Raw genomic sequence first — 26,318 nt, forward strand, 5'->3', positions numbered from 1 at the left:
TCTCCTCTGATTGAAGGTCCACACCCAAAACTGGTCAAGCCAGTGTGCAGTTTAGAACTGACCCTGGATTCCAGGTTTATGCTAAGCTCTCAACATAGCAATATCTATGAGCAATGAATTCAACCACCTCCAGCTGGCTAGGATCGCATAATGACTTGGTTTCAGCAACACACAACGGGACTACAGCAATACAGTCTACCTTGTCTACAGTTAACACAAAATACAGCAGCGCCCCTCCTCAGCAACACAGGTTACCCTCAAGCACATCAAATCTATCTATTCACTTCACTGGCTCACCATAGAATATTGCATCAAGTTCAAGACTTCAGTACTTTTCTTCAAGACAAGTAATAATCTGGGCCTGGGTTATCAAATAGGTCATCTAAAGCTCCAGGACAAGGACCACCATCTACAGTTACAATCCTCTGGCAACATATCCACCACAAGGCTAAAACCTCAATTGTGTAGGAGATAAAATATTTTGGGAGATCCAGGAATGTGCTCTCCCACAGAAGCTAAACCAAACCACAGACTTTGCTGCTTTCCATCCCACATGCACACACACCTCTTCAATCTTACCTTCCTAATAAATAGCACATAGATCAACACATACACGAGAATGTTGTTTTTTAATTTTCCCCTGGGGAAAAATAAAAACAAAAAGATAAGAACCACACAAAAGATGCTAGTTACATGCAGTGTTGTTGTAGCCATGTCAGTCCCAGCATATGTAGCCATATCGATCCCAAGATATTTGATTTTTTTTTTTATATATATATATATAAATAGCTTAGGATCAACTTGTCTAGTATATGTCAACTAGCGTTGTAGCCATGTCTCAACTTCTTAAAGCACTACTGAAAGGGGCTCAATACATGATGCTGGTGCAGTATAAGAACCTGAATAGAAAAGGTACAGGTTTGGACATCAGTGTTCTTTTCTCAACAGTAAGAAAAACTTTCTGTCGAGAGCAACTGTCTTATTGCAGTGTGTTGTGTTGCTCAGCATAAGAGGATCTTCTGAACGTTGCTCTATGGTGTTGAGGCGACAGAGTGCTGAAGCATGTAGAGCTGCCCAGCAGAAACATGGGAGGGCCCTTTTGAAGCACTTCTTGTCCTTGGAGGGACAGGAGATGTGAAAGCATTGAGGAGAATGGGGCCAGTGTGGGTTAAGAGATCCTATAGGATGAACTGCTTATTTGAAGTGGAAAGGTGAGAGCAAGAACTTAAGCTCTTAACATTGCTTGCCAGGTAGGAAAGCAGTCAGGAATAGACTTGTTACCTGAAGCCTAGGATAAAGCGGAGCCAGATATCCTTGTCTCTTGCCACTGGCCTTGGTGTAAGAGACATAGCTGGGATTGGGGGTGGTAGGACCCTGTGATCATTCACTCTGCTGGAGAAGTTTGAATAATGGAGGGGAAACCTTTGGTCCAGAAACAGTAAATAGCAACAAAGGAGAGCGTGCCCAGAATACATACTCTCCAGATGTATTTTTGTATGGCTATTTTATTTTCAAAGTTTTGCTCTACTGTTCTCCGAGCTTGCGAGGGCTCAACTTGATAACATTCCTCTATCTCTTTAAACACATTAATTTTTGAATGCCACATTGAGTTAATTCTAAAATGTCTGGTCATCAGTAGCCAGAACCTTATTGATTTTAGGGAAAATTGGAAAACCCGGGGGGGAGGACACACAAAGACCCTATCCTCTGTTTAGCAATCCAACTGCTTCAAGCACCTCTGCAATTATCTGTAGATCAAATAACTAGTTGATAGCACCCAATAATGCTTTCCAGCACAATAATGCTAATCCAGCTATGCCCATCTTCCCAACAGAGTTTAAATGTGTGACACCCTGAATAACTTCTCTCCAGACAGAAAAATTACAAATAATAATGATGGAAGGACAGGGGGCGTGCACACAGCTCCAGCATGAGGAGAGATTAAGGGACCTGGTATGGGGGAGTAATGGAGCAAACAGAACCTCTGGGCCAGGAGACTGGCAGTCTCCCTGGCATGTGGCAGAGTGGGGAATGGACAACACACAGCCCCTGGCATTAAGGAAGCGGGGGTGATGAAGAGCGTTTTAGGGAGCGTTGTAAGGAGTGGAAGGTCATAGGAGGGTGGCACACGGGGACCTTGTGGAGGGAAAGAGGGAAGCAACGAGCCCCTGACTGCATGAGTATATCTTTCAAAAGCTGCAAATTGCACAACTCCATAGTATTTACAAAGGGATCACCATGAGAAGTTACTTGAACTAGAAACTGCTCAATATACTGAGCATCCGGGAGTTATCTAAAAAAAAAAAAAAAAAAAAAAGCCTTTTTTTTGTTTCTATGGAGGAGGACAGATACAACAGAACAGTAGGTCTCCATAGCTAAGTAATTGCATAGCAGCCTCCAGAGTATGCTAGGAAATATAACCGACCAAGAAAGACAGGAGATAACATAGCCTCTCCTGTTTTTAGTTACATTGGGAGTGATTTTAAGGAAAATGTGGGCATGGACATGTAATCACCAAATATAATAATACAAACTGACTTGAGTTAGTCACTTCATTGGTATTGCACAGCTACAAATCAAATACTGGAGAATGTGTGCCCCCGACAAGCCAACACACAAAAGCAACACCCCAAAGCAAAAAAATTTCCCAGAGTACAAAGCAATGCAATTCAGAACTCCACAATCTGAAAAGTTTAATCCCCTCATCCACAGGTGGACACTACAGTGAAAATTCTGGTCAACTTTATACCCATCAAGCCATAGAGAATAGTGCCAGTCCTGTTGAGCCAATCTTGCAATATACCATTAAAATTTACCAGACCACACTCTTACCAAGATGATGATTAGGTTCTACAGATAAGGAATAATTTAAACTCCATACCATAGGCATGTAGAACTTTCCAAGGACATTTTATATGTGGATTTCATGAACTAGTAGTGCAATATGAATATATAAGAACACTTCGTCCTGTGCCCTCAGAGATGGAAGAACAATATAAGTTATGTTTACCATAGCCACAGGTACATTTACCTAAATCTTATAGTATTCCACGACCAAAAACAACAACAACAAAAAACCCTATGTTAAAATGAAGTTAAGATTGAGAGCACATTGGTTCCATGGACAAGGACCAATACAAAAAAAACAGAAGGTCTCCATAGCTATGCAATTAAGGGTTACCAGGAGGAAAAAAAAAAAAAAAAAAAAAAAAAAAATCTTGCATGCGCACTCTATAGGGATAGTGTAATTAATTATCCCAAAACAAAGAATTACAAATCCAGGAAATTCAGTTAGAATTACACTTAAAAGAAATCCACACATTAAGATACCAGAACTTTAACTCTGCCCCTACAGTGAAGCCATGCAATAACCCCATGATTAGGGCTGAAACATTTTAGTGTTTGCAGTCCCACTTAAAAGACACTGGGTTTTTTCATAGTGTGTCACTAGAGGGAATTTAAGGTTGTGTGGGCACCTTACCTGTGTGTTTCCATACCTTAACATATTTGGATTTCCTTTAGATGTAACTAACTCTGAATTTCCTTGGTTTTAATGCTCAATTTTATGATATATAGTTACAAATGATTTATTTCCCTGTTATTGTATGTACTGAATTTTCACTCCATTTTAATATAGTTGTGTATCTTGGAATTTTCTAGTTCTCTTGTTTTTTTAAGTGTCCCACCTGAGCACTAAAAAAAAACCTAAATAATAATACTGAGAGAGATTTCTAATGATTTGATAGAAAGCATCAACCTTAAATCAGTTCTATTTTAAACCTTTATGTGCTGATTCTCCGATACAGCAGACCAGCACAAAAAACAGCCAGAGGACACTGACCACTTAAGCTTAGCTTATTTCACAGCTGCTTTGCATCACCAAGTGTACTAGCGAATCAGGCCCTTAATTGAAATTGACTTATTGTTTAAAAGAGCAGTGTTAGTGAGACCAGCCTTTCAATCACTGATGGCCAAGCTAGCATACTGCCATAGAATCTTTAAAAAAAATGGCTGATTAGCCAAATCTCCAACAAGAACTCGACACATGTCCAGTCTCCCTCATACCACTGACTCATTACAGCAGCTTGACTGTTGCATGTAAATCAACCTCAGAGAAAGGGCTGCAAAAGGTTTAGTACCAACTAAAAAAAAAAAAAAGGACAAATGAGCTGTTGATTTGACCCTGTCTTTAACTTATATAATCTTAATAATTATATGATGTTATTGTTCACAACATATCTTAATTACAACCTAGTTTCTTCAAAGATAGCATATGCACAAGATACCAATTAATTTTAACTCTATTGAAAGATTGAAGAGTCTTATTCCATTATGAAGATTGTACAGGGCACATGAAACATTCACAAAACATCTAACTTTTCCCCAGTAATACTACATTATGTGCATTTTAATTAACCTGTGGCAGTGAGTTAATTAAGGCGGACTGTCACAGATTAGACAAATTTCAAAGGAGACTATTGAATACCCTTACCATTTATTCTGTATTGTAGCCTTCTTCCATTCAAAAGTGGCATTCCTTCTACAACCTTAGAAGAGAAAGGATAAAAGCCTAGTTGTTGTTTTTTAAAACTTGATTAAAACAATTCCATTTGCCAACATGACAGACGTTCAGTGATGATCACCAACTAGAGGCATGCCATCAACTTGAAAATCTTACTTTCTAAAATTTTTGTACCTTCTGTAGTAAATAGCAACAACTGAGATCAAAGTCTATTCTTCCCATCACTTAATTAGTTTACAGAAAGTATTGTCAAATGCAAAGTATAATGTCAGCTTCCCTTCAGTAAGCTTCCCATTTATTTTGTATTTTCCCCACAAAGAGCAGGGAGGGTCATTTAGAAAAGGGAAAATAAAATAGAAAATGTGGTTTACAAAGGGAGTCAGGAGCAGGTTCAATACCTGAAACTACTTTTCTTTTTTTTTTTTTAAATAGAGACAAGGTAGGTGAGGTAATATCTTTTACTGTACCAACTTCTGTTCATGGAGGAGACAAACTTTTGAGCTACACAGAAGCCTATTCCAACACTTAACTACCCTTATAGTTAAGGAAGTTTTTCCTAATATCTAACCTAAGGCCTGGTCTATGCTCTCCTGTCGACTCCGCCTGCACCTCTCGCCCTGGTGGAGTACCAGAGTTGATGGGAGAGCACTCGATTTATCACGTCTAAACTAGACTAGACGCGATAAATCGACCCCCGCTGGATCGATCACTGCCCATCAATCCAGTGGGTAATATAGACAAGCCCTTACTATCCACTGCTGCAGATTAAGATGGTTATTTCTTATCCTACCTTCAGTGGCCCTGGAGAATAACTGATTACTGTCCTCTTTATAACAGCCCTTAACATATTTTAAGACTTACCAGGTCGACCCCTCAAGTCTTTTCTCAAGACTAAACACGCCCAGTTTTTTTTAACCTTTCTTTATAAAGCAACAAAAATTATTAAAAGTTTGGAAAACCTGATCTCCTCTGGAGTCTCTCCAATTTGTCCACATTTTTCCTAAAGTGTGGCACCCAGAATTGGACAGTGCTCCAGGTGATGGCCTCACCAGTGCTGAATAGAGTGGGATAATTACCTCTCATGGCTAACATATAACACTACTGTTAATCTACCCCAGAATATTACCCTTTTTTTTTTTTTGCAACTGCATCACATATTCAATTTGTGATCCACTATATCCCCCAAATCCCTTTTCAGCAGTACTATCACGTAGCCAGTTATTCCCCATTTAGTATTGGTGCAATATTTTTCCTTCCTAAATGAAGTACTTTACACTTGTCTCTAATAAATTTCATCTTGTTCATTTCAAACCAATTCTCCAATTTGTCACGGTCCTTTTGAATTCTAATCCTGTCCTCCCAAGTACTGCAACCTTTCACAGTGTGGGGTCATCTGCAGATTTTATAAGCATATTCTACACTCCAGTATACATGTCATTAATGAAAATATTGACTAGAACTGGACCCAGGACTGACCCATGTGGAACCCCACTAGATATGCCCTTCCAGTTTGGCAGCGAACCATTGATGATTACTCTTTGAGTATGGTCTTTCAGCCATTTGTGCACCCAACCTGACTGCAATTTCATCAAGACCTCATTTCCCTAGTTTGCTTATGAGAATTACATGGGACTGTGTCAAAAGCCTTACTAAAACCAAGATATATCATGTCCACTACTTCCCCCCATCCACTAGGCCACTAACCCTGTTAAAGAAAATTAAGTTGGTTTGGCATGATTTGTTCTTACTGGCTTGGCTAGTACTTGTAACCATATTATACTCTAGGTACTTACAAAATTGATTTTTTGATAATTTGTTCTAGTATATTTTCAGATATCAAACTTAGGCTGATTGGTCTATAATTTCCTGGGTCCTCTTTGTTCCTTTTTAAAAAGATATGTTTTACATTTGCCCTTCTGCAGTCCTCTGGAACCTCATGTGTCCCCGTGGAGTTCTTAAAGATTATGACTAATGGTTCCAAGATTGCTTCAGCTAGTTTCTCAAGTACTCTAAGATGAATTTCATCAGGCCCTGCTGATTTGAATACATCTAACTTCCCTAATTATTCTTTAACCTGTGCTTTCCCCTTTTTTTGGCTTACATTCCTTCCCTCTTGTTAATATTAATTCTGTTGAATATCTGGTCAGCATTAAAGTTTTTAGTGAAGACTGAAGCAAAATAGGCATTAAACACCTCAGCCATCTTGATATCAGTTATTAGCAATCCTTCCCCACTAAGTAATGGGCCTATACTTTCCTTTGTTTTTCCCCTTGCTCCTAATGTATTTAAACAACTTCTTACTGCCTTTTATAACCCTTGCTAGGTGTAATTCATTTTGTGCCTCAGCATTTCTGACTTTGTCCCTATTGTTTGTACTACTGCATACAAGGCTTGTGCTATTCTTTTGTACTCTTTATAAAAAGTGGAAAACGGACAAATTGCTAAGACTCCTTTTTGATTTTCAGGTCATTGAAGAGCTCCTGATGAAGCCATACTGGCCTCTTGCTATTCTCCTTATCTTTCCTTCACACTGGGATAGTTTACAATTGTGCCTTTAATATTGTCTTCTTGAGAAAGAGCCAACAAATCCTATTTCCCTTAGTTTTTCTTCCCATGGAATCCTACCTACCAGTTCTCTAGGTTTGTTAAAGTCTGCTTTTTGAAGTCCATTGTTCTTCTGCTGCTCTCACACCTTCCTTTCTATAGGATCATGAAATTTATCATGTCATGATCACTTTTACCCAAAATGCCTTCCACCTTCAGATTTGCTACCAATTTCTCGCTGTTGGTCAGAATCAAGTCTAAAATTGTTGTCCCCCTACTTATTTCCTACACTTTCTGAAACAAAAATTTATCCCAACATATTCCAAATACTTATTATAAATTGTGTCTTGCCGTTTTACTTTTCAGACAAATTTCTGGGTAGTTAAAGTCTACGATTACTACCAGGTCTTGTTTTGCATATTTTTGTTGTTCTAGAAATGCTTCATCCCATCCACCTCCTCTTCCTGATTTGATGGTCTACAGTAGACCCCTGCCATGACATCACCCTATAGCACATGCTATAGACCACTTAAAACGAAGTGCACAATTAAAAGTTAGCAGGCAGTAAGGTGCATAATCAATTGCTGTAATGAGCCATAAAAGCACTCTCTCTGTTTAGTCTACATTTTTAGTGTCTAGCAGAGTTATAAGTTTAAGTTCCCATGCTCATCTTTTGAAGGTGTTATGCAAGTTTCCTTTGAGGATAAGGACTGAGAGGTCAGATATGGAATTATCGCTTTTTGAAGCGTCCACCTCAGGTAACATGGTGTATTTGTCTTTTATCATCTTTCTGTGTAAGTTCATTCGAGACCAGGGTGATTGTCTGGTTTCACCCACATATTTGTTTGGGGCATTTGATACATGATGATAGGCATGTGTAGGACCACTAAATCTTGAAAGATGCGTTGTGGTGGGTGTTGATCTCTGTAGCAATGCAGCTATGTCGGCAGACTTTGCATCTGTTCTGACAGGGTCTGGTGCTGTTTTGAGTTGGTGTGTCCTGGTCTGTGGGGAGCTTGCTTCTGATGATGAGCTTAGTGAGGAAGGTGGATTGTTTGAAGGCCAGAAGAGGGGTTTTTAATTTTTTTAATTGACTAGATTTCAAGTAGACCAAGTCCCTAAAAAGCATTCTTTCAAATATTATTTGGAGGGCAAGGAAAATAAACATGATGAGAAGGACAGAAATACAAACGTTAGCTATGTTTACATAAACTTTCAAGGAACTTCTATAAGCATGGTGTCTGAAATCTCAGTGAAATTTATGTCTGAAAAAAGTGGGAGGTGGCAATTTTAACACAAGTGTTACAAAGTCAGAAGCTTCTGTTTCCCAGAGTAGCGTCAATGAAGAGTCCAATGACAGATCCTCTCCATTTTAAACAGCCAAACTAAAGGATTGCTGACTTCTATAGAAATTGCCATTCCAAACTAGACCAACAGTTTTATCTACTTTTGTATTCTTTCTTCCAGAAGTGGGCAATATCTGATGCTTCAGAAAAAGGGTAAAGAACAATATAAAGTACTTGTCCAATTGTGCGATGAGGTGTATGGGTGGGATGGTTAGGAATGACTTCCTGAGCGAGCAACTTCCCAGCAATGAAGCTTATATCTTGAAGAAAATACTCTCCCCTATATTTGATGTAGTGGTGGTGGAACCAAATAGAAACTCAGTAACAGAAGCTGGTAAAAATGTATATGCTCAAAAGTTGCCATATGACATTCTTCTACGAGTCTATCAGTGCATCAAGTCCATTTTACTCCTTGATACCTAAATGATAAATGGTTACTGTATAGTGTATTGAAGGTACTGGGATATATGACCAGAAATCAGACTTTTGTCAGCAAGGGTTTTCAGGGTGGCAGTTGTGTAATTTAAGCTTTCAACAAATCTGAAGTAGTTATATTCCAATATAGTATTGATAAATAAATAGTTATTGGTTAATTAGCAGTATTTCAAATAATGGAATCAAACCTCCTTTCAACCCAGCCCACAAAACCCTCCAGAACACATTCACTACTAGAAGTTTACCTTTCCAACTGGCAGTAAGGAAAACAGAGCTTGAAGAAAGAACCACAGAAGAAAGACACCAAACACTCTGGTTTCCCATAAACTATCAAATCCTGGCAAAGGAGGGAAGTTCATAACACTGGGGTCTTCCTGTTTGCACATCAACAGCAAATAAAATATAGTGGCAGGCAGGAAAAATATCATGCAAAAGGCCCCTGTAAACAAAAACCACAAAACAGTAAAAGATACACTTGGAAAATAAAAACGTCCCATTAGAACAGCAATTCTCAATCTGTAGATTAATAAACCCATACATTATTTCATACCAGGATAAACACTTATTTAAGAAAACAAACAATTGCATGTAATGCTATCAAAGATTACCACCATGTGTTTACAATGGCTGCGTTAGCCACAATACCATGCTACATAGTTTATTTGTTTTTAAAAAAGGGGAGTTCTGTAAACAAACCACTCACTCTAGAGTTACCTTAATACCAGAAAGAGGGTGGGGAAAAAAAAATTCTATAATGTAAAACCATATATAAATTATCTAAACTGGCATTTCTATAAATTGGTGTTGCTGTTTTAGAGCAAAACTCCCTCTAGAAACAGACTATTATAAACAAAGAATTCCATAACCTTAGATAATATAAATAAATTGCTTTTAAGACAGTGAATCTTAAAACTGCCAATTCAACCAGTTGTGAAATTGGTCAGTGTAAGTTTTTTTTTTTTCCAATTTAAACTAGGTTCAATGTAATTAGATCCGTGTAATTTTAAGATCACTGTGTTTTCATCTAGACTCTTTATTTAAGGATAGCAGCTGACAGGTTAATTTAGAATATTAGATCCAGTGTGAGTGGAGACAGATTATCTTGATTAGTCACACAGTGCAAGCAAAAGACAAAAAATAGAAACATAGAAAGGTAGGATTGGAGAGGACCTCAATAGGTCATCTAATCCATAGATGAGGCAGGACTAAGTATTATCTAGAATATCCCTGACAGGTGTTGGTCTAACCTGTTTGTAAAGAGCTCCAATGACAGAGATTCCACAACCTCCCTTGGTAATTCGTTCCAATGCTGAACTACCTTTACAGTTAGGATATTTGCCTAATGTCTAACCTAAATCTCCTTGATGCAGTTTATGCCCATTACTTCTTGTCCTGTCCTCAGTGGATAAGGAAAACAACTTATCACTCCTCTTTTTATAACAACCCTTTTACATTCTTGAAGACGGTTATGTCCCACCTAAACCTACTCTTCTCCAGACTTAATTAATCCAATTTTTTTCAGTCTTTCCTTGTAGGGCTTGTTTTCTAGACCTTTGAACATTTTTGTTGCCCTCCTCTGGACTGTCTCCGAAGTGTGGTGCCCATAACTGAACACATACCCCAGTGGAGGCCTTATCACTGCTGAGCAGAATGGAAGAATTACTTCTCGTGTCTTGCTTACGACACACCTGCTAGTACATCGCACAACAATGTTTGCCTTTTTTTTTCCTTTCAACAGTATTACAGTGTTGACTCGTATTAAGCTTGTAATCTACTATAACTCCCAGATCGTTTTCTACAGTACTCCTTCCTAGACAGTAATTTCCCATTTTGTATGTGCGCATGTGAGGGGGTGTGCCAATCACGCACTTTGGGCTCAGGAGGTCACCCGCCCGGGCATACTCCATCTGGAAGCAGTATATAAAAGGTGGCAGCTCAGATCAATCTGGGCTGAGAGAAAAGCAGATGCATGCTGCAGGCTCCTGCCAGGGAGCTGCTAGAGCTCCAGCCTGCAGAGCCCAGTCAACTGCGGAGAATGTGGGAAATGGAAGGCTGCTAACCCTGAAGGAACTACAGAATCCAGGACCAACAATAGGAAGTGGCCCAGGGAACATGTTTGCTGAGCAAGGGACCTAAGCCTGAAGCCAGGACTACTGGTTCCGCAGGACACTGGGTTGGGACCTGGTGGAGTAGGGTGGGCCCAGGTCCCCCTAGCCCAGGGGTAGCCAACCTATGGCACACGTGCCGAAGGCGAAACACGAGCTGATTTTCAGTGGCACTCACACTGCCCAGGTCCTTAAACATTTTAAAAACCTTATTTACTTTACATACAACAATAGTTTAGTTATATATTCTAGACTTATAGAAAGAGACCTTCTAAAAACGTTAAAATGTATTACTGGCACGCAAAACCTTAAATTAGAGTGAATAAATGAAGACTCGGCACACTGCTTCTTAAAGGTTGCTGACCCCTGCCCTAGCCTAATGCTAGGTCCCACAGCCCTGAGGCCAAGGACAGCCCCTAGACTCTAGCTGCTAGCTCCCACCACTCTGAGGCCAAGGGAAGCTCCCTAATCTGTGTCTGCTAGGCCTCCCCACCCTTACTGCGAGAAGCCACATTCACCAAAAGGGGGCATTCTCCCACAACGGTCTGAAATCCTGCTACAGTGCCACGGATTATTCCTTCCGAAGTGTTGTACTTTGCATTTGACCTTGTTGAATTTTATCCTGTTTATTTTAGACCACTTCTCCAGTTTGTCAAGATAATTCTGAATTCTAATCCTGTCTTCCAAAGCACTTCCAACCCCTCCTAGCTTGCTATCATCCATATATTTTATAATCATTATTCTCTATGCCATTATCCAAATCATTTGAAAAGATATTGAATAGAACCAAACCCAGGACAGATTCCTGCAGGACCCCATTCTATATGCCCTTCCAGCTTGACTGTGAACCACTGATAACTACTCGAGTATGATTTTCCAACCAGTTTGTGCACCCACCTCATAGTACGTTTGTCTAGGCTATATTTCCCTAGTTTGCTTATGAGATGGGCATGTGAGACAGTATCAAAAGCCTTATTAAAGCTGAGATATCAAATCTACTTCTTCCTCCTATCCACAAGGCTCATTGCCCTGTCAAAGGATATTAGATTGGTTTGACATGATTTGTTCTTGACAAATCCAAGTTGGCAGTTATTTATCACCTTATCTTCTAGGAACTCACAACTTGATTATTTGCTCCATTATCCTTCCAGGTACCAAAGTTAAGATGACTGGTTTATAATTTCCTGGGTTGTCCTTATTCGCCCTTTTATTCATAGGTATTATATTTGCCCTCTGATCTCTCCCATCCTCCACAGGTTCTGAATGATAATTGCTGATGGCTCAGAGATCTCTTCAGCCAGTTCCTTAAATATTCTAGGATGTATTTCATCAGTCCCTGCTGACTGAAGTCAATTAACATGTCTAAGTTAGGCCACGTCTACAGTAGCAAGCTTACAGATGTACCGATGCAGCTGCGCCGCTGTAAGACTGCTTATGTAGCTGCTCTATGCCAACAGAAGAGAGCTTGCCCATCAACATAATAAAACCGCCTCTATAGTAGCTATGTCAACAGGAGAAGCTCTCCTGCCAACGTAGCACTGTCCACATTGGCACTTCTGTTGATGTAACTTATGTCACGCAGGGCTGTGTTTTTTTCCATACCCCTGAGGGACAGTTATACTGACAAAAGTGGTAGTGTTGACATGGCTTTAGATATCTGTTAGAGACACAAGGTCGGTGACAAACTTCTGTTGGTGAGAGAGGCAAGCTTTTAAGCCACACAGAGCTCCTCTTCAGATCTGGGAAAGGCACTCCCAGCTTCACAACAAAGTGCAAAGTGGAACAGTTTGCTTAGCATAAGTAGCACATGCTGTAAAGGATCATTCAAGGTAGAGTGGCCTGTTAACACCTCTGCAGTCATAGGACAAAAAAGGGAGTTAGTGGATTACAGATTGTTGTAATAAGCCATAAATCCAGTGTCTGTCCAGTCCATGATTTTTCATGTCTACCAGAGTAATGAATTTAAGCTCCCAGGTTCATCTTTTGAAAGTGTTGTATAGATTTCCTTTGAGGATTAGGACTGATACAGAGTGATCGCTTTTTGAAAAGTGTTCACCCATAGATGATCAATCAACTAATGGTCAGAAATCATTGACCTCTCGTTATTCAGCCAAACTTTTCCTTGTCTTATTTTTACAGCATTAAACCCAGTTACTTTCCAATTGGCTTTTTAAAAAAATAAACTGATCATACTAATTCCATTGAAGTACATTTGCCTTCAATAGTTCTCCAAAAGGTGGAATATCTGAGTTTGAGACAATTGGCTTTTCAAATTATGAAATTTAAAGATGCTTAAACTCTAGTAACTTCAAGGAGAAAGATCATGATAATCACTCATCTGCCCACAGCAGGTCAAACAGAACCAAGTGTGAGGTATCAATGTCACCAAAGGCAAACAAGATACACTAGCACCAAAAGAATGACCCCAATTGGGGGGGGGGGGAGGGAATCTTTGAGAATGACAACGTGATATCAAGTAAAAATAAATCCATGACTATCACTATTGTAAACATACATACCAATTCTTCCACCAAACTCTAGCTCCTTTGTTTCTGTTGATACTTTTTCAGTAGTTTTTGTGGTCTCAAAAACTCTCTCTTCCAAAAATATTTCTTCCTTTTTCTTCTGTCTTCTTGGATGTAAGGTGTACTGGTCAAGCACATGCCCAATTTCTAGCTCTGATTCAACTTTCTGCTGATAAAGAACAAAAGGTTACAAAAACCAAACAATTACCATGTCTTATTCTATAGAGTGGTGTAATTAAGAGAATATTACTTAGATTTGAGCACTGAAGTATAATGCATTTTTCCCCAGTTAAAAGGTATTCAACTATATTAGCAGTAGAAGAGAAGACAGCCAAAAGGCAAACATTCTGCTTAATATTCCCTCCCCTCCACACTTGTCTGCTTTGTTTCCACCCTTTCCAATTCTACAAGCCCTAGTCCTCCCTTCAGATGAGTGATAACCTAAATGATCACCTTCCCCTGCCAGAAGAAATTATTAAAAAAAGCAGCCATGGAATTAGTAAAATAAGTGCTAAACGTCACTGTTCAATCTCTTCTTGGCTATGTGTTGCATCCCAAAGCCCTCCCCTTAATATATATATTGGTCATTTAGATTGTAAGTAATCCCGTTAGGACAGAATCTCATCTTCATACCAATCTGTAAAATGCTTAGCACACATAGCACCATACTAATACAGTAACTCCTCACTTAAAGTTAACATCACTTCGTTGCTGATCAATTAGAGAACATGCTCATTTAAAGTTGCACAATGCTCCCTTATAACACTGTTTAGCAGCTGCCTGCTTTGTCCACTGCTTGCAGAAAGAGCAACCCATTGGAGCTAGCTGGGGGGGGGGGGGCAGGGGGCTTGGAACCAGGGTGGACTGGCAGCCCCCCTACCAGCTCCCCGCTCCCCTAAGTTCACTGTACGGCAGCTGCCCAGCAGGCTATCAATTGCCGGGCAGTTCAGCTGTCCCTCCCCACACTGCTGTGTGCTGCTCCTGCCCTCTGCCTTGGAGCTGCTCCCGGGAGCCTCCTGCTTGCTGTGCAGACGGGGTAGGGTGACCAGATAGCAAGGGTGAAAAATCGGGACGGGGGTGGGGGATAACAGGTACCTATATAAGACAAAGCCCCAAATATTATTGGGACTGTCCCTATAAAAATCGGGACATCTGGTCACCCGGGGGAAGGGGAGGGGTGCTAATGTCAGGGTGTCCTCCTCCCCCCACTCTTGCCCCCCCCCCCCCCTCTCCACAAAGCAGGGCTCAGGAGGGAAGGAGCTTGCTGGCAGCAGCTATCATCTCAACTTGCTGATCTACTTTAAAAGGCAGTGTACTTAGAGTGGGGTCAGCGTACTTAAAAGAGCAATGCACATCTCTCTCTCACACACAGTCTGTGTCTCTGTCTCTCTCTGCCATGCTGTCTCCCCTCCCTCCATTCATGCTGCCGTGTAGAGTGTGAGGCTACATTAACAACAATGTGTTAACCCTTGAGGGCTCAGACGAGTGCTAGTTCATCATTTAGCAGTAAGGCATTCCCTGGGAAATATCCCACCATCTGACTCTGCCACCTCAACCAAGCTTCACAATCATCATTGGGGTGTGTGTGTGTGTGTGTGTATATATATTGAGTCTTTTGGCAAAAAAAAAAAAAAAAAATCCCTGGAACCTAACACCCCCCCTATTTATATTAATTCTTATGGGGGAAACTGGATTCGCTTAACATCATTTTGCTTAAAGTAGCATTTTTCAGGAACATAACTACAACGTTAAGCGAGGAGTTACTGTAACAAACATTATTTTCTGGTAACGTTGCAGATTTACTGTGGCCATAAGACATACAGTTTTTAGTTCTGTTACCTGTAAAATTTTGTAGGAAGTGTCATTCCTTTCTGTACTATCAGGTTCACCATTGTACCTCCTAGTGTTGTTCTCATTCAGTTTCTAGTTTGAAAAAGAAAGTGAATTTTTAAATGCTATCATTGAATTAAAATAAGTACATAATGAATAATTAAACAAATATTTACTGACAGAGGTGTTTGTCACAACAGGAGACTACTATAATTGAAAAAAATAGAGAAGGTGTTTTGTTATCCCTCCCTATTTGTTTACTTTGTGCACCTGGCAGCATTTTTTGAAAATGAGTAAATGCAATCTCCACTGTTTGGATGAGTCTTAAAGGAAAAAGGGGAGAGAATTCCTTTAAGAGTAGGAAAATGCAATAGTAAAACGGGATGAGTTGAGGGAATTCAGGGGAAGGTGCAGTTCCCAAATCACTTTTAACTCAGTGAATTGAAATGTTAATTACAAAAAGTATGTCCCTTGAACAATTTTGTTATGCAAGCTAATTCACTCTCTCCCAAAATTGTTTGTTCTGCAGAGATATACAAAAAAGGAGCAGACCTGCCAAGTCAAAAAGGTGCCATTTAACATTATACCTTTCCACAGTAAAAAATAGGAGCCAAATATGTCCTTCAGACAAACCTGAAGTCTGGCTACACAACTCTGGAAAAATCTAACTGATGAAATAAAATTTTGGTTTTGGTTTCAGTTTCTGCTTCACAGCAGGGAGGCTCAGAAAAACCTGCCTGTAGCTAAGGAAACAGACCAAAATTATGAATTCTTCTGAAGCGAGTCACTCCTACCATGCCAGTGATCAAAATGTCTGCTCCCTAAGCTTTAAGAAAGTTGAAACCCCACTGTTAAGCACGTGAGGACCTTCATGCACAGAAGGAGAATTGCGGGCCACAAGTCATTAGAAACACAGCATGTGGCATGTTGTCAACAAGCTATGCCCTGGGACTTTAAGTAATCTGAAAGGTAGAAAATTAGGTCATTACAAAACAAAATCCAGAGCACAAACCACAGTATGTTTTTAAGGAGTTATAACTCAGCCAAATGAAAAATAATTTTAATGCATCAGTGAAAGGCACATTTTTAAACCAGAAACTATGTCCCAGCCTTATTTCAAGTTCCCGTCTCCTCACTGAAGCACTCCAAAACAAAGTTCTTATGAAGGCAGATGTGTGTCACCCATGCTAATCTTCATTCTCAAAAGCTGCTGGTCCATTTTTAATCAAAATTTTCAACACAAATTCACTTCCAGGTTAGAACAAACGTGCAAAATTTCATCTTGAAATCCAAATGTTTGACAGTTTGTAGTGGGGTGGTTACCCGCTCCTGCCCTAAGGGGTTTAAAACAGCCCTGGAGGAGGGCTGTGGAAGGGCAAGTGGCCTGGGCTGACTGGGGGAGAAAGCAGGCTCAGCTGGGGCCACGCCCCAATCAGGCCACAGCTGGCCTGTATAAAAAGGCTGGGAGCCAGGAGTTCAGCACTTTCTCCCTGCGCTCAGAGAGAAAGGCCTGGCTGCTAGGGAGCGTACCTAAGGTGGAGCAGGGCTGGGTGAAAGCAAGAGGAGCTCCGGCCTGGAAACCCCCCAGGCTGCAGGCCTAGGATAAGGCTAACTGGGTACTGGGGTTGCAAAGGGGCAGCCCACGGGTAGGCAGAGGCAGCAGGTCCGAACCCCTTCACCTGTGATGAGTGGCTGATACTACAGTCTGCCCCAGTGAATTGGGGCTAGATGGAGACTGGGCAGTAGCCAAGACTGAGGTGAAGTGGGGATAGTGGGTAGGGGCTCCCCAGGGAGGGGAAGACCCAGAACTGTGGGGGTACTGCCAGGGGGCAGTACCTAGAAAAAGGGGCACCGGGGTCCTGGGAGGGACACGGGGGCCAGCGGCAAGGCAGATCACCAGCCTGCAGAGGGCGCTCCAAGGCTGGCAGAGCTAATTCCCTGTGATGACCAGCAGGAGGCACCACAGGGGTGAGTCTGCACTGCTACACAGTTAAAAGCTATCAGAAAATGATCCTTTATAATGAAAACATTTATGCAACCTCACGAATAGGCAAGACCACATATACTCCACAGCAAGCTAGTCCTAAATTCTGCACCAAAATCCCAACTTTCTGCAGCAGCTTCAGATACATTTTTAATATACTGGTTTTTAATGAATTAAATGTGAAAATAATCAATACTGCTGCACCTGCTTGTTTTGATACTAAGTTTGACTATGTTATCTGCACGTTTTCAGTGTGCCACAGATATTCATCTTTAAATTTCAATATTAGCAATGATTAAGATAAGTGGGACAGTTCAAACCTCTTAGAACTAGTGCTTCAAGTTGTGTGCAATTTCAAGGAGGTATTACTGCATCTCTTTACACTTGGTTTACATTTTCAAGTTTCATAACCATGTAAGCTAGGAAACTTATTTTGTTAAAATGAAAGTGGAGCTTCTTGAGCACAATTTTGCAGTCAGGCCCTGACCATAAGCAATACTACGCTTATAATAGCAACTGGGAAGGACATTTGTTTCAACCTGTATTTACAGTACTATTAATTTTTCTTTAAATCTAGGACACATACCCACAGATCCAAATCAAAGTTTTCTAAAAAACTCTAAAAAAGTCATTTCAGACTATACATGTTTATAGAACACAGTACATATTAGTGCAAGTAGACAGATCTCAATCAGAAATGAATCCAATACCAGAAGAGTTAAGTTAGTTTCCCGAACTGTTTTCTTTTTCTCATCTCTAGATTCTCTGCTTTGGGAGGAAGAACGACGTTTGCCTTTTGCTGACCGACCAGGAGAACGAGATCTGGATCTGCTACCACTGCGTCTGGAAGGAGAACTTGAAGAAGAATTGCTTTTTCGAGGTTTAAATGATGACACAGACTGAAAGAAATGGGAAACATTAAATACGATTTGTAAAGTTTTTGCTAAATGAAAGAATAAGCTGTCATATAAAAATACAATTAGACATAGTAATTTTAGCTGTTATTTCTCAATATATATTTGTACCATTGAAAACATCTAATACCTATAAAAATGTTTAAATATTTGTAGTAAATTTAGGACTCAATTTTCAGCTCTAGTAATTGAAGAGAGACTGTAGTAATGCAAAGTTTCCCTACTCAGCTAACATTCCACAAGACCAAGATGGAGGGACAATCTCATTAGTATTTAGTCCCTATTCTTCCATTTCTGGTTAATACTGAAGCAACTGAGGCAAGACAGGCTTGAGTATCTGGTTGCTTCAGGTCTCCTTAACCCTTGCCAAATTTGGGTGTAGACCTGGGTATAGCACAGAGACTGCACTAACAACACTGTAATACATGCTCCTAGAGGCATGTAAAAATCAAGGTATTCATGTCAGCTGCCTATGATACCACTGACTCTTCTAACAATCCCAGCAGGAATAAAAGGCTGCTTTCTGAGATCTTGTCTCAGATATTGCAGAGAATAGTTTTCAGAAATTTTCTGCCATCAGTACTCTCTCATTGAGTTCTGCAGAACTCTAACTTGTTTCCCCTGTTGTTCAGTGTGTACACAGCTCCCTCAGGAAAACTGAAATACAGTATTTTCAGTATGCTGATACCACCAGCTCTATTTCACGGTCATTGGTCCAACCAGTTCTGTTGGATGGCTTCTCCCTGACATTGTAGAGATTAGGATTACGGATGAGACCTAGCTGTTGCACTTCAGTAAAGATGCTACTACACTAACAGGAGAGCTTTTCCCGTCGACAGACATACCACCTCTCATTGAGGTGGATTAACATGCTCCCCTCAACATAGCACTGTCTACACCAGAAAATTAGCTTGGTAGAAATGCATTGCTCACTGATGTGGATTTTTCACATCCCTCAGTGACGTAGTTATACCCACTAGACCTCAGTCTAAAATAGAACTAAGGTAATCTGGGAGAAGCAACTATAAAATATGACATGACAACAATTATCTTCCCTTTAATGTAAGGTGTATACCTACTACTTGTTAAAGTTTGCATTGTGATGGTATGGTTGAATTCCCAGCTGCTGCTCAATGATCTTATTAGCAGCTGTGGTGAGGAAGACTCATCTATATTTGACCAGGAGACTGAAACCACTTCATTCAGATGTGAACTCTGTTACTCTGAACTCGGCATTTATCACCTGACTATTACATTACTGCAGTGTGTTTTGCACAAGGCAACACACTTTAAGTCAGCGTGGAAACAGAGTGCTGTAGAATGTGGCAGTCCATTTAAAAAGCAGTATTTCTCACTAAGAACACATAACACCAATGTTTCAGGATCCACATTAGTTTCTGGATGGAGTTTAAGATATTGTTTTTCACATATAAAACTGTACGGGTAAAGTTTTCAAAAGCACTTAAGATTGTATCTTCACTAGGAAAAAAGTATGTCTAAAGCTATGTCTACACTACCCAGCTTTTTGCGACATGGCCGGATCGCCAGCAAAACATTTGTCTTGGGGGTGGGGGGGAGAAAGAGTTTTGTCGTTCAATTGCCGGTGTAGACATTACATCACCCAAATAAGGTTATTTGATGTCCAATCCTAGTGAAGACAAGATAATCTATAGCTTTTGCACAATTTAGCAGGTTAAGTTGGTAGTCTATGCTAACTCAATTTTCTAATTTGTATTAAGAAACCACCTGTCTTTGATAATGACAAAGCCACAGTGATTTAGAGGCCTACATCCTACTGACTTTCAGTAAAAATTTAAATGTCTAAGTCATTTGGAAACTATTTGGAAATTTTATCCTCAATGGCTTGGGGACCTGCCTACTTGAAAAAGCACAGCTATTCGTTCCTGGGCTATGCTTCTGCAATTATAGTCAATAGAGGTGCATTAGTTGGAGGATAGTCAGTATAAAAGACTGTTGGTAGGACTTTCAGGGTGAGGATATTGCTTTTTAGATTTTTTGATCAATGTACTTAATATTGTTTTGCTTCAATTTGTTAAATCTAAATCCCACCACTTGGGAGCAAAACTCTATTCAAAACACATCCAAGGCCCTAACTGATGACTGAGAAAATTCCCACTCAGTTCTGTGGTCATACAAATCATCTATGTTTACACAAGGAAAGTAAGGACCTGTAATTCACCAATGTGAAGCTCTGTTGTGAGAAACAGATTAAGATTTGTATCCTGTTTGTTATGTTTCTTATTCTTAGAAACCAATTGTTTTCAGGGTTCTGTTGCTAGAGGCTCTAACATACAGCAAACAAATCCTTTTAAGATGTATTAAAATACACATAAAGAAGAGTTAAAACATTTTTAAAATAAGTAAACTTTCATTCTAATAGCCTTCCTAATTTCCCATTTGAATAGTCTTTTATAGGGGGAAAACCTTTGCTTGGCAGTGACTCAGATGGTATCAAATACTCTTTTTATAGGAAAGCTAAGCTTTCAGGTTTTGTTTCTCAAATTCAATCCTGCTTCTTCATAAGACAACAGATCACACACACAGGAGAGGCAAAAAGATGAGTACAAGATTTAAAAAAAAAATACAGCATTTGATATTTGTTCAGTTTCTGGAAAAAATAATCACTTGTACAGTATTTAGCACAAAATTCAGATACCTAATCTGGAGACAAATTTTTACCCATCACTTTTACTTTGCCCCTGGCATAGCAAAGTATTGCAAGGGCAAATCTATCGCACTTGGATAAAACCAACCTAGTTAGACAAGATAGAAAAGTGATTAAAGATTATGGAAAAAACTGATTAGGAAGGGACTAGTAGTAGAAACCTTAGATTCTCTTCTCAGGACTTGTTCAGGACACAGTCAAGAAGATGTTAATATCCCTGATCCCTTCTCTTCACCTGATCTGAACATATTTCAGGATCAGGAAAGAGGAGTTTCTTTGTCTCAAGAGTAGTGGTGAAAGCCATGATGGTGCTGCAGTTTTTTATTCCCTTCATTATCAAAATTGCTACATGTTGCTCAGAGAAGCAGTGTTTAGAATAGAGAGCAACCTTGCCCCAAACTGAACGGAACAAGTTTTCACTAGTCCTCATACACATGCTTCCTATCATTTAAACATATTTTTCTTTCTAAAACAACTCTAACCTCATCAGGAGCCATAAGAAACCCCTAACAAACAGATTCCCATTTGAACAAAAAGAGTTAACATAATTCCTTTGACTCTTTGGTGTTGAGCAGCTATTTTAAATAACTTGCTTATAAATTAAAATGACCTTTCCTTCATCTTTCACCCACTTTAGACTATTTAAGACTTCAACAGAGAGTACAATTCAACATAATTCCACAAGTTACCAATGGTGGAAACTGAAATGTTGAGAGGATTCAGGAATTTTTACCACGATGTCATCTAATCATCCTTGGAATAAGCACCTGATAACACTGATAAAAATGCCTCATCCAAGTCTATAATACATAACCACAATTACCATCTCTAGTGGAGAATTCAGAATCCCGTTTTTCCCTTGTGCAACACAGCCAACCACAGAAGACAAGATTGCTATCTAAAAATTAGGCCTACCATTTGAAAGATCTTTTTAAAAAAAACCCTTTCAAGCCTTTACACATCAAAAACACACACACACACACACACACGGAAGTATACTTCCTTCCAATCTTTTGCAACTCGCATGTAAGGGTCAAAATTAAGAAGTATCTTAAAGTACCATCAACTTAAAAACTACATCTAAAAAGGTTGTACCTTCTATCTGTAATGCTACAATGGAAATTTCTTCCTCCCAGTTTACTTTATGCATTTGATAGCACTTTGTGTCTATTCAGTTTTAGCATTCTGCTGATGTCAGTTGACTTCCTGTCTTATGCATTAGCACGTGGATATTACATACAAGGGAAACTCATAGGGAAGCCCTACAGGAAGGCATTCACAAGTAACAGCAACTGAACAAATTTAAGAGGCAAGTAGCAGGTACATGGCACACAGTAAGGAGGAGAAGGATGGGCCTGAGCATGTATGGTGTTATTCTCATCATCCCTAAGGACTCTACTAGTCATCATTGGAGCAGAATACCCTTACGAAAAGAGTATTTTTTTAATTGCTCTGTACATACTATTTAAAAAAAGGAGTATTTTAAACAAACTTAGATTTTGTTTTTTTAAATTGGCTTAACTAGATTTTTGTTAAGTAACATCTAGCTAACAGCTCCGTAGGCAATTCCACAATTGTGTGGTACAGTCCTCTAATGAGAGTTCTATTTGTGGAATACTTGCAGGTCTGGGCCTTCATTTTCAGAATATATCACCAAGTTTTCTAGATAGCAAATTGGATCAAGATTCTTAAAACTTTTAATATTGTACACATTTTGAACTTAGTCAAGACTTCAATATGGATTCTAAATATTGTTAATTATACACCTCTACCCCGATATAATGCGGCCCAATATAACACGAATTCGGATATAACGCGGTAAAGCAGTGATCCAGGGGGGCGGTGCTGCGCACTCTGGCAGATCAAAGCAAGTTGGATATAACGCGGTTTCATCTATAACGCAGTAAGATTTTTTGGCTCCCGAGGACAGCATTATATTGGGGTAGAGGTGTATAGACAAACACTTACCCTTATATCGCTTTCCCTCAACTCAAGCTCAGTTCCATCTTTGTATTGAACAGTGTAAAGGTGAGTGAGGTCATTATAGCTAGTTATTTGTACTTCATAATAGAGGACACTTCCTGGCCAACGACCCATCACCACCTCACCAGTCGCAAATCTTCTGTTTGGCATTTTCCAAAAAGAATCCTAAAAAAAATAAAAAATTACATCAAATGACAAATTTAAGCCAGGCCTTCATTCCCACCTTTTCCCCTCTCCCCAATCTTTCTGTACAGAAGCACAATTGTGATGGACTATTCTGGAATGCAAAAATAAAGCATTCCAAATCTGTTGAATCTACATGTGTTATCCATATTATGCACCAAAACAAAATACCTATTTTAAAAGAACATTATTAAAATTGCCACATCAAGCAATCAGAATATAGGAAATACCAGAATTAAGGTTGCTTATGCAATTTTAATCTGCGTCTCCCCCAGAGACTATATTATGATACAGTCCTTAATAACATGACCACAAACTATTTTTTCCACAAGATCCCTCCCTCATTCAATGCACAGGATGGGTGATACTCACTGAATGAGCAGCTATATTATCCTCATTGAATGACATACTGCCTCATTTAATACACATTATTGAAACTGCTGTGAAGACAGAATTATTAAATTTCCTCATGGGTTTTTCTATGGTGTACATCAGTGTTTCCCAAACTTGGGACGCCGCTTGTTTAGAGAAAGACCCGGGTGGGCCAAGCCAGTTTGTTTACCTGCCGCATCCGCAGGTCCGGCCGATCGCGGCTCCCACTGGCCGCGTTTCGCTGCTCCTGACCAATGGGAGCTGCTGGAAGCAGCGGCCAGTATGTCCTTTGGCCCGCGCTGCTTCCCGCAGCTCTCATTGGCCTGGAGCAACGAACTGTGGCCAGTGGGAGCCGCGATCGGCCGGACCTCCGGACGCGGCAGGTAAACAAACCAGCCCGGCCCACCAGGGGCTTTCCCTACGCAAGCAGCCTCCCAAGTTTGGGAAACAGTGGTGAACATCATAATATCTGAGTGCTTTGCAAACATTTATTTATGTATTTTTACAATACTTATGAGATGAGGGGATGATTGTGTGTGGGCAGGTGCCAGGCAGCGGCCAGTTACGTGTCGCCTCTGCTATCCAGCAATCAGCTCTTTACGTGCCCCCCATCTCGCTGTCCCCTCCCTGCTTTGCCCCTTCACCTCCCCCAACCCCTCCTCCATATCCCCCCGAGCAGAGCGCATCCCACTCCCAGTGCTGTGCAGAGAACCAGCCCCTCGTCAGAACACTGAGCTCACCAACAGCCTGGCCGGCAGGCTCCTTCCTTCCCCCTTCTGCCTCTGGCTGGGCCGATGCCCTGGGAAAGCCCAAAACCATCTGGCCTGGGGCCCTGGCCAAGAGGAGCCAGGCCCTGCCTGTGCCAAAGTCCTGCACAGCGTTGGCACAAGGAAGCCTCTCTGCTAAGCTCTGGAATGGCGGAGGGGAGGGAGGAAGCGATTTCCAGCCTGTTCATGCCCTGAACCTGCAGGCTCCACAGCAGTCACCAGGCAGGGGCTTAGCACCCTCTTCACCCACCCACCTCGCCAGGGCCATCCCTAGGCATATGCAGAATACGCAGCTGCGTAGGGCACCATGAAATTTGGGGCACCAAAGTGCCCCAAGTTTAATGGTGCCCTAGGCAGCTGCATGCTGCATACGCAGCAGCACCAGCTCTGGTGGCCAGCCCTAACCCTCAACCCGCCCCCCGCGGGCTGCAGCCACTGCAAGGGCAGGGCCATCCCTACGGGGGCTGTGGAGCCCGGGACAAGTCCCTCCGCCCCGCCTCTTCGTCTTCCCCCCGACTCTGCCTCCAGCCCGCCCCCATTCCACCTCTTCCCTCAGTGATGGATGCAGCCTGGAGGATTAGCAGGGGGCCTGCGCCAGCAGCAGGGGTCAGGCCCGACCCCGCACTCACCAGCAGAAAGCAGAGCAACCCAGCCTCAGCCCGCTCCACTCTGCCAGGTCTCAGCCACGTTTCTCCGCTTCCCGCTGCCGGTGAGTGGTTCTTCCCCTCCCCCAAGCAACACGGCTGGGGGTGGTGGGGGGGAAACAGAGAGGGCTGGGGCCAGGTCGTTCCACTTCTCACTACCGGTGAGTGTGGTGGGCGGTCCTTACCCCAATCCTCCCCACCCCCCACCCAGGCAACACAGCTGGGGCTGGGAGAGTGGAGTAGGTTGGGTCACTCCACTTCCTGCTGCCAGTGCCAACCTCCTCACTAATCCCCAGGGCCCCATGTGGGACCCCCCAAAGCAGCCCCCCACAGCTCCTGCCTCTGTGATTCTTCAGCCCTTGAGCATGAGCACCCCCCTCACCCCCACGTAGGGCACCATAATTTATAGGGACGGGGCTGCCCCTCACCCTGGATCCTGCCTCCAGGGAGCACGGGGCTGCTCTTTCCCCTAAGCACCTTCCTCTGCTGAGCCACCTCTGGCCAGTTCGTTGAAGCCCCTGAAGTCAGGTTCCCTGGGCCCTGGTGCATACTGCATCCTTAGAACTTAACTCCTTCCTGCCCAGCCTGTAGATGGAGATTACTGGGTTATGTCAGTGGCCAGCAGCAGCCTGGAGGTGTTAGCTGCCTTTCAATACTGTGTGGGCAGGAAGGGAAAAACTGCTTCTAGCCACGCGGGGGACAGACACGGGCCAGGTCATCCCTCCCCATCCACAGCTGGAAGCAGCTCCCATTCCTTCCCTCCTGCACAGTGCCAAAAGGCTTCTGCTGGCCACATTCTATGTATTGCCTCGGGAAGACCGGGTGCCAGGTACCAGGAGAGGCGGGTCCATCCCGGGGGCCCCAGCCAGGCATGGAGGGCAGAGAGCACCAGCCAGGTAGAGTTTGGTCGCTTGGTCAACTCCCCTCCCCACCCCACAGTATGAGCAAGAGGTACCAGAGTGTGCGTGTCAACCCTCCCCCTGTGAGCACTAAAGCATTGAAGATAAGAAGGTAAATAAAATGAATCCAACTACGAAGTATTTCTTTTTAACAGGGGCTCAGACAACTTGATGTTAATTTGAATGTTTGTACTGTATAGTTCTGACTGACTGCCATTGAACGACTAATTTTACCAGGTGTTCTGTATTCAGCATAGGAGAATATGGTCACCCTAGTCAAAAGTATCCACTATTTTTGGGTGCCCAATTTGAGACCCCCCCCCCCCCAGGGCCTGATTTCCCCCTCAAGTACTTAGCATTATATAGCACAGAGGTGGCCAAACTGTGGCCCATGAGTCGCATGCAGCTCTTTTACAGTCAAAGTCTGGCTCACGGCCCCCTCCTCCCCCCACACACACTTTCCACCATTCTCTGCCTACCAGACTGGGTAGAAGGAGGGGAAGCTCAGGGCTTCTGTCAGAGACCACTAGTGCCTACTGAGGGGGGAGGGCACAATTTAAAGGTTTGCCCCCACAACAG

General features: G+C 41.7%; 1 protein-coding gene across 2 annotated transcripts in view; it reads right to left on the reverse strand.

The window, feature by feature from the left end:
* The window catches only part of LBR (lamin B receptor), a 43,056-nt gene that overhangs the window by 11,136 nt on the left and 5,602 nt on the right, over positions 1 to 26,318 (reverse strand). The window contains exons 2-7 of one of the 2 annotated variants that reach the window (XM_034764678.1): positions 22,860 to 23,039; positions 18,002 to 18,190; positions 15,317 to 15,400; positions 13,472 to 13,643; positions 9,093 to 9,286; positions 4,493 to 4,547 (exon numbers count right to left, since the gene is read on the reverse strand). In XM_034764678.1, the coding sequence (XP_034620569.1) occupies positions 4,493 to 4,547; positions 9,093 to 9,286; positions 13,472 to 13,643; positions 15,317 to 15,400; positions 18,002 to 18,190; positions 22,860 to 23,024 (859 nt within the window). In that variant the 5' untranslated portion in view covers positions 23,025 to 23,039. Of the gene's footprint in view, positions 1 to 4,492; positions 4,548 to 9,092; positions 9,287 to 13,471; positions 13,647 to 15,316; positions 15,401 to 18,001; positions 18,191 to 22,859; positions 23,040 to 26,318 lie in introns of both variants that reach the window. The other variant, XM_034764677.1, reaches the window with a different exon arrangement.

This window comes from Trachemys scripta, chromosome 3 (assembly GCF_013100865.1).
Source record: "Trachemys scripta elegans isolate TJP31775 chromosome 3, CAS_Tse_1.0, whole genome shotgun sequence".
Taxonomy (NCBI): Eukaryota; Metazoa; Chordata; order Testudines; family Emydidae; genus Trachemys; species Trachemys scripta.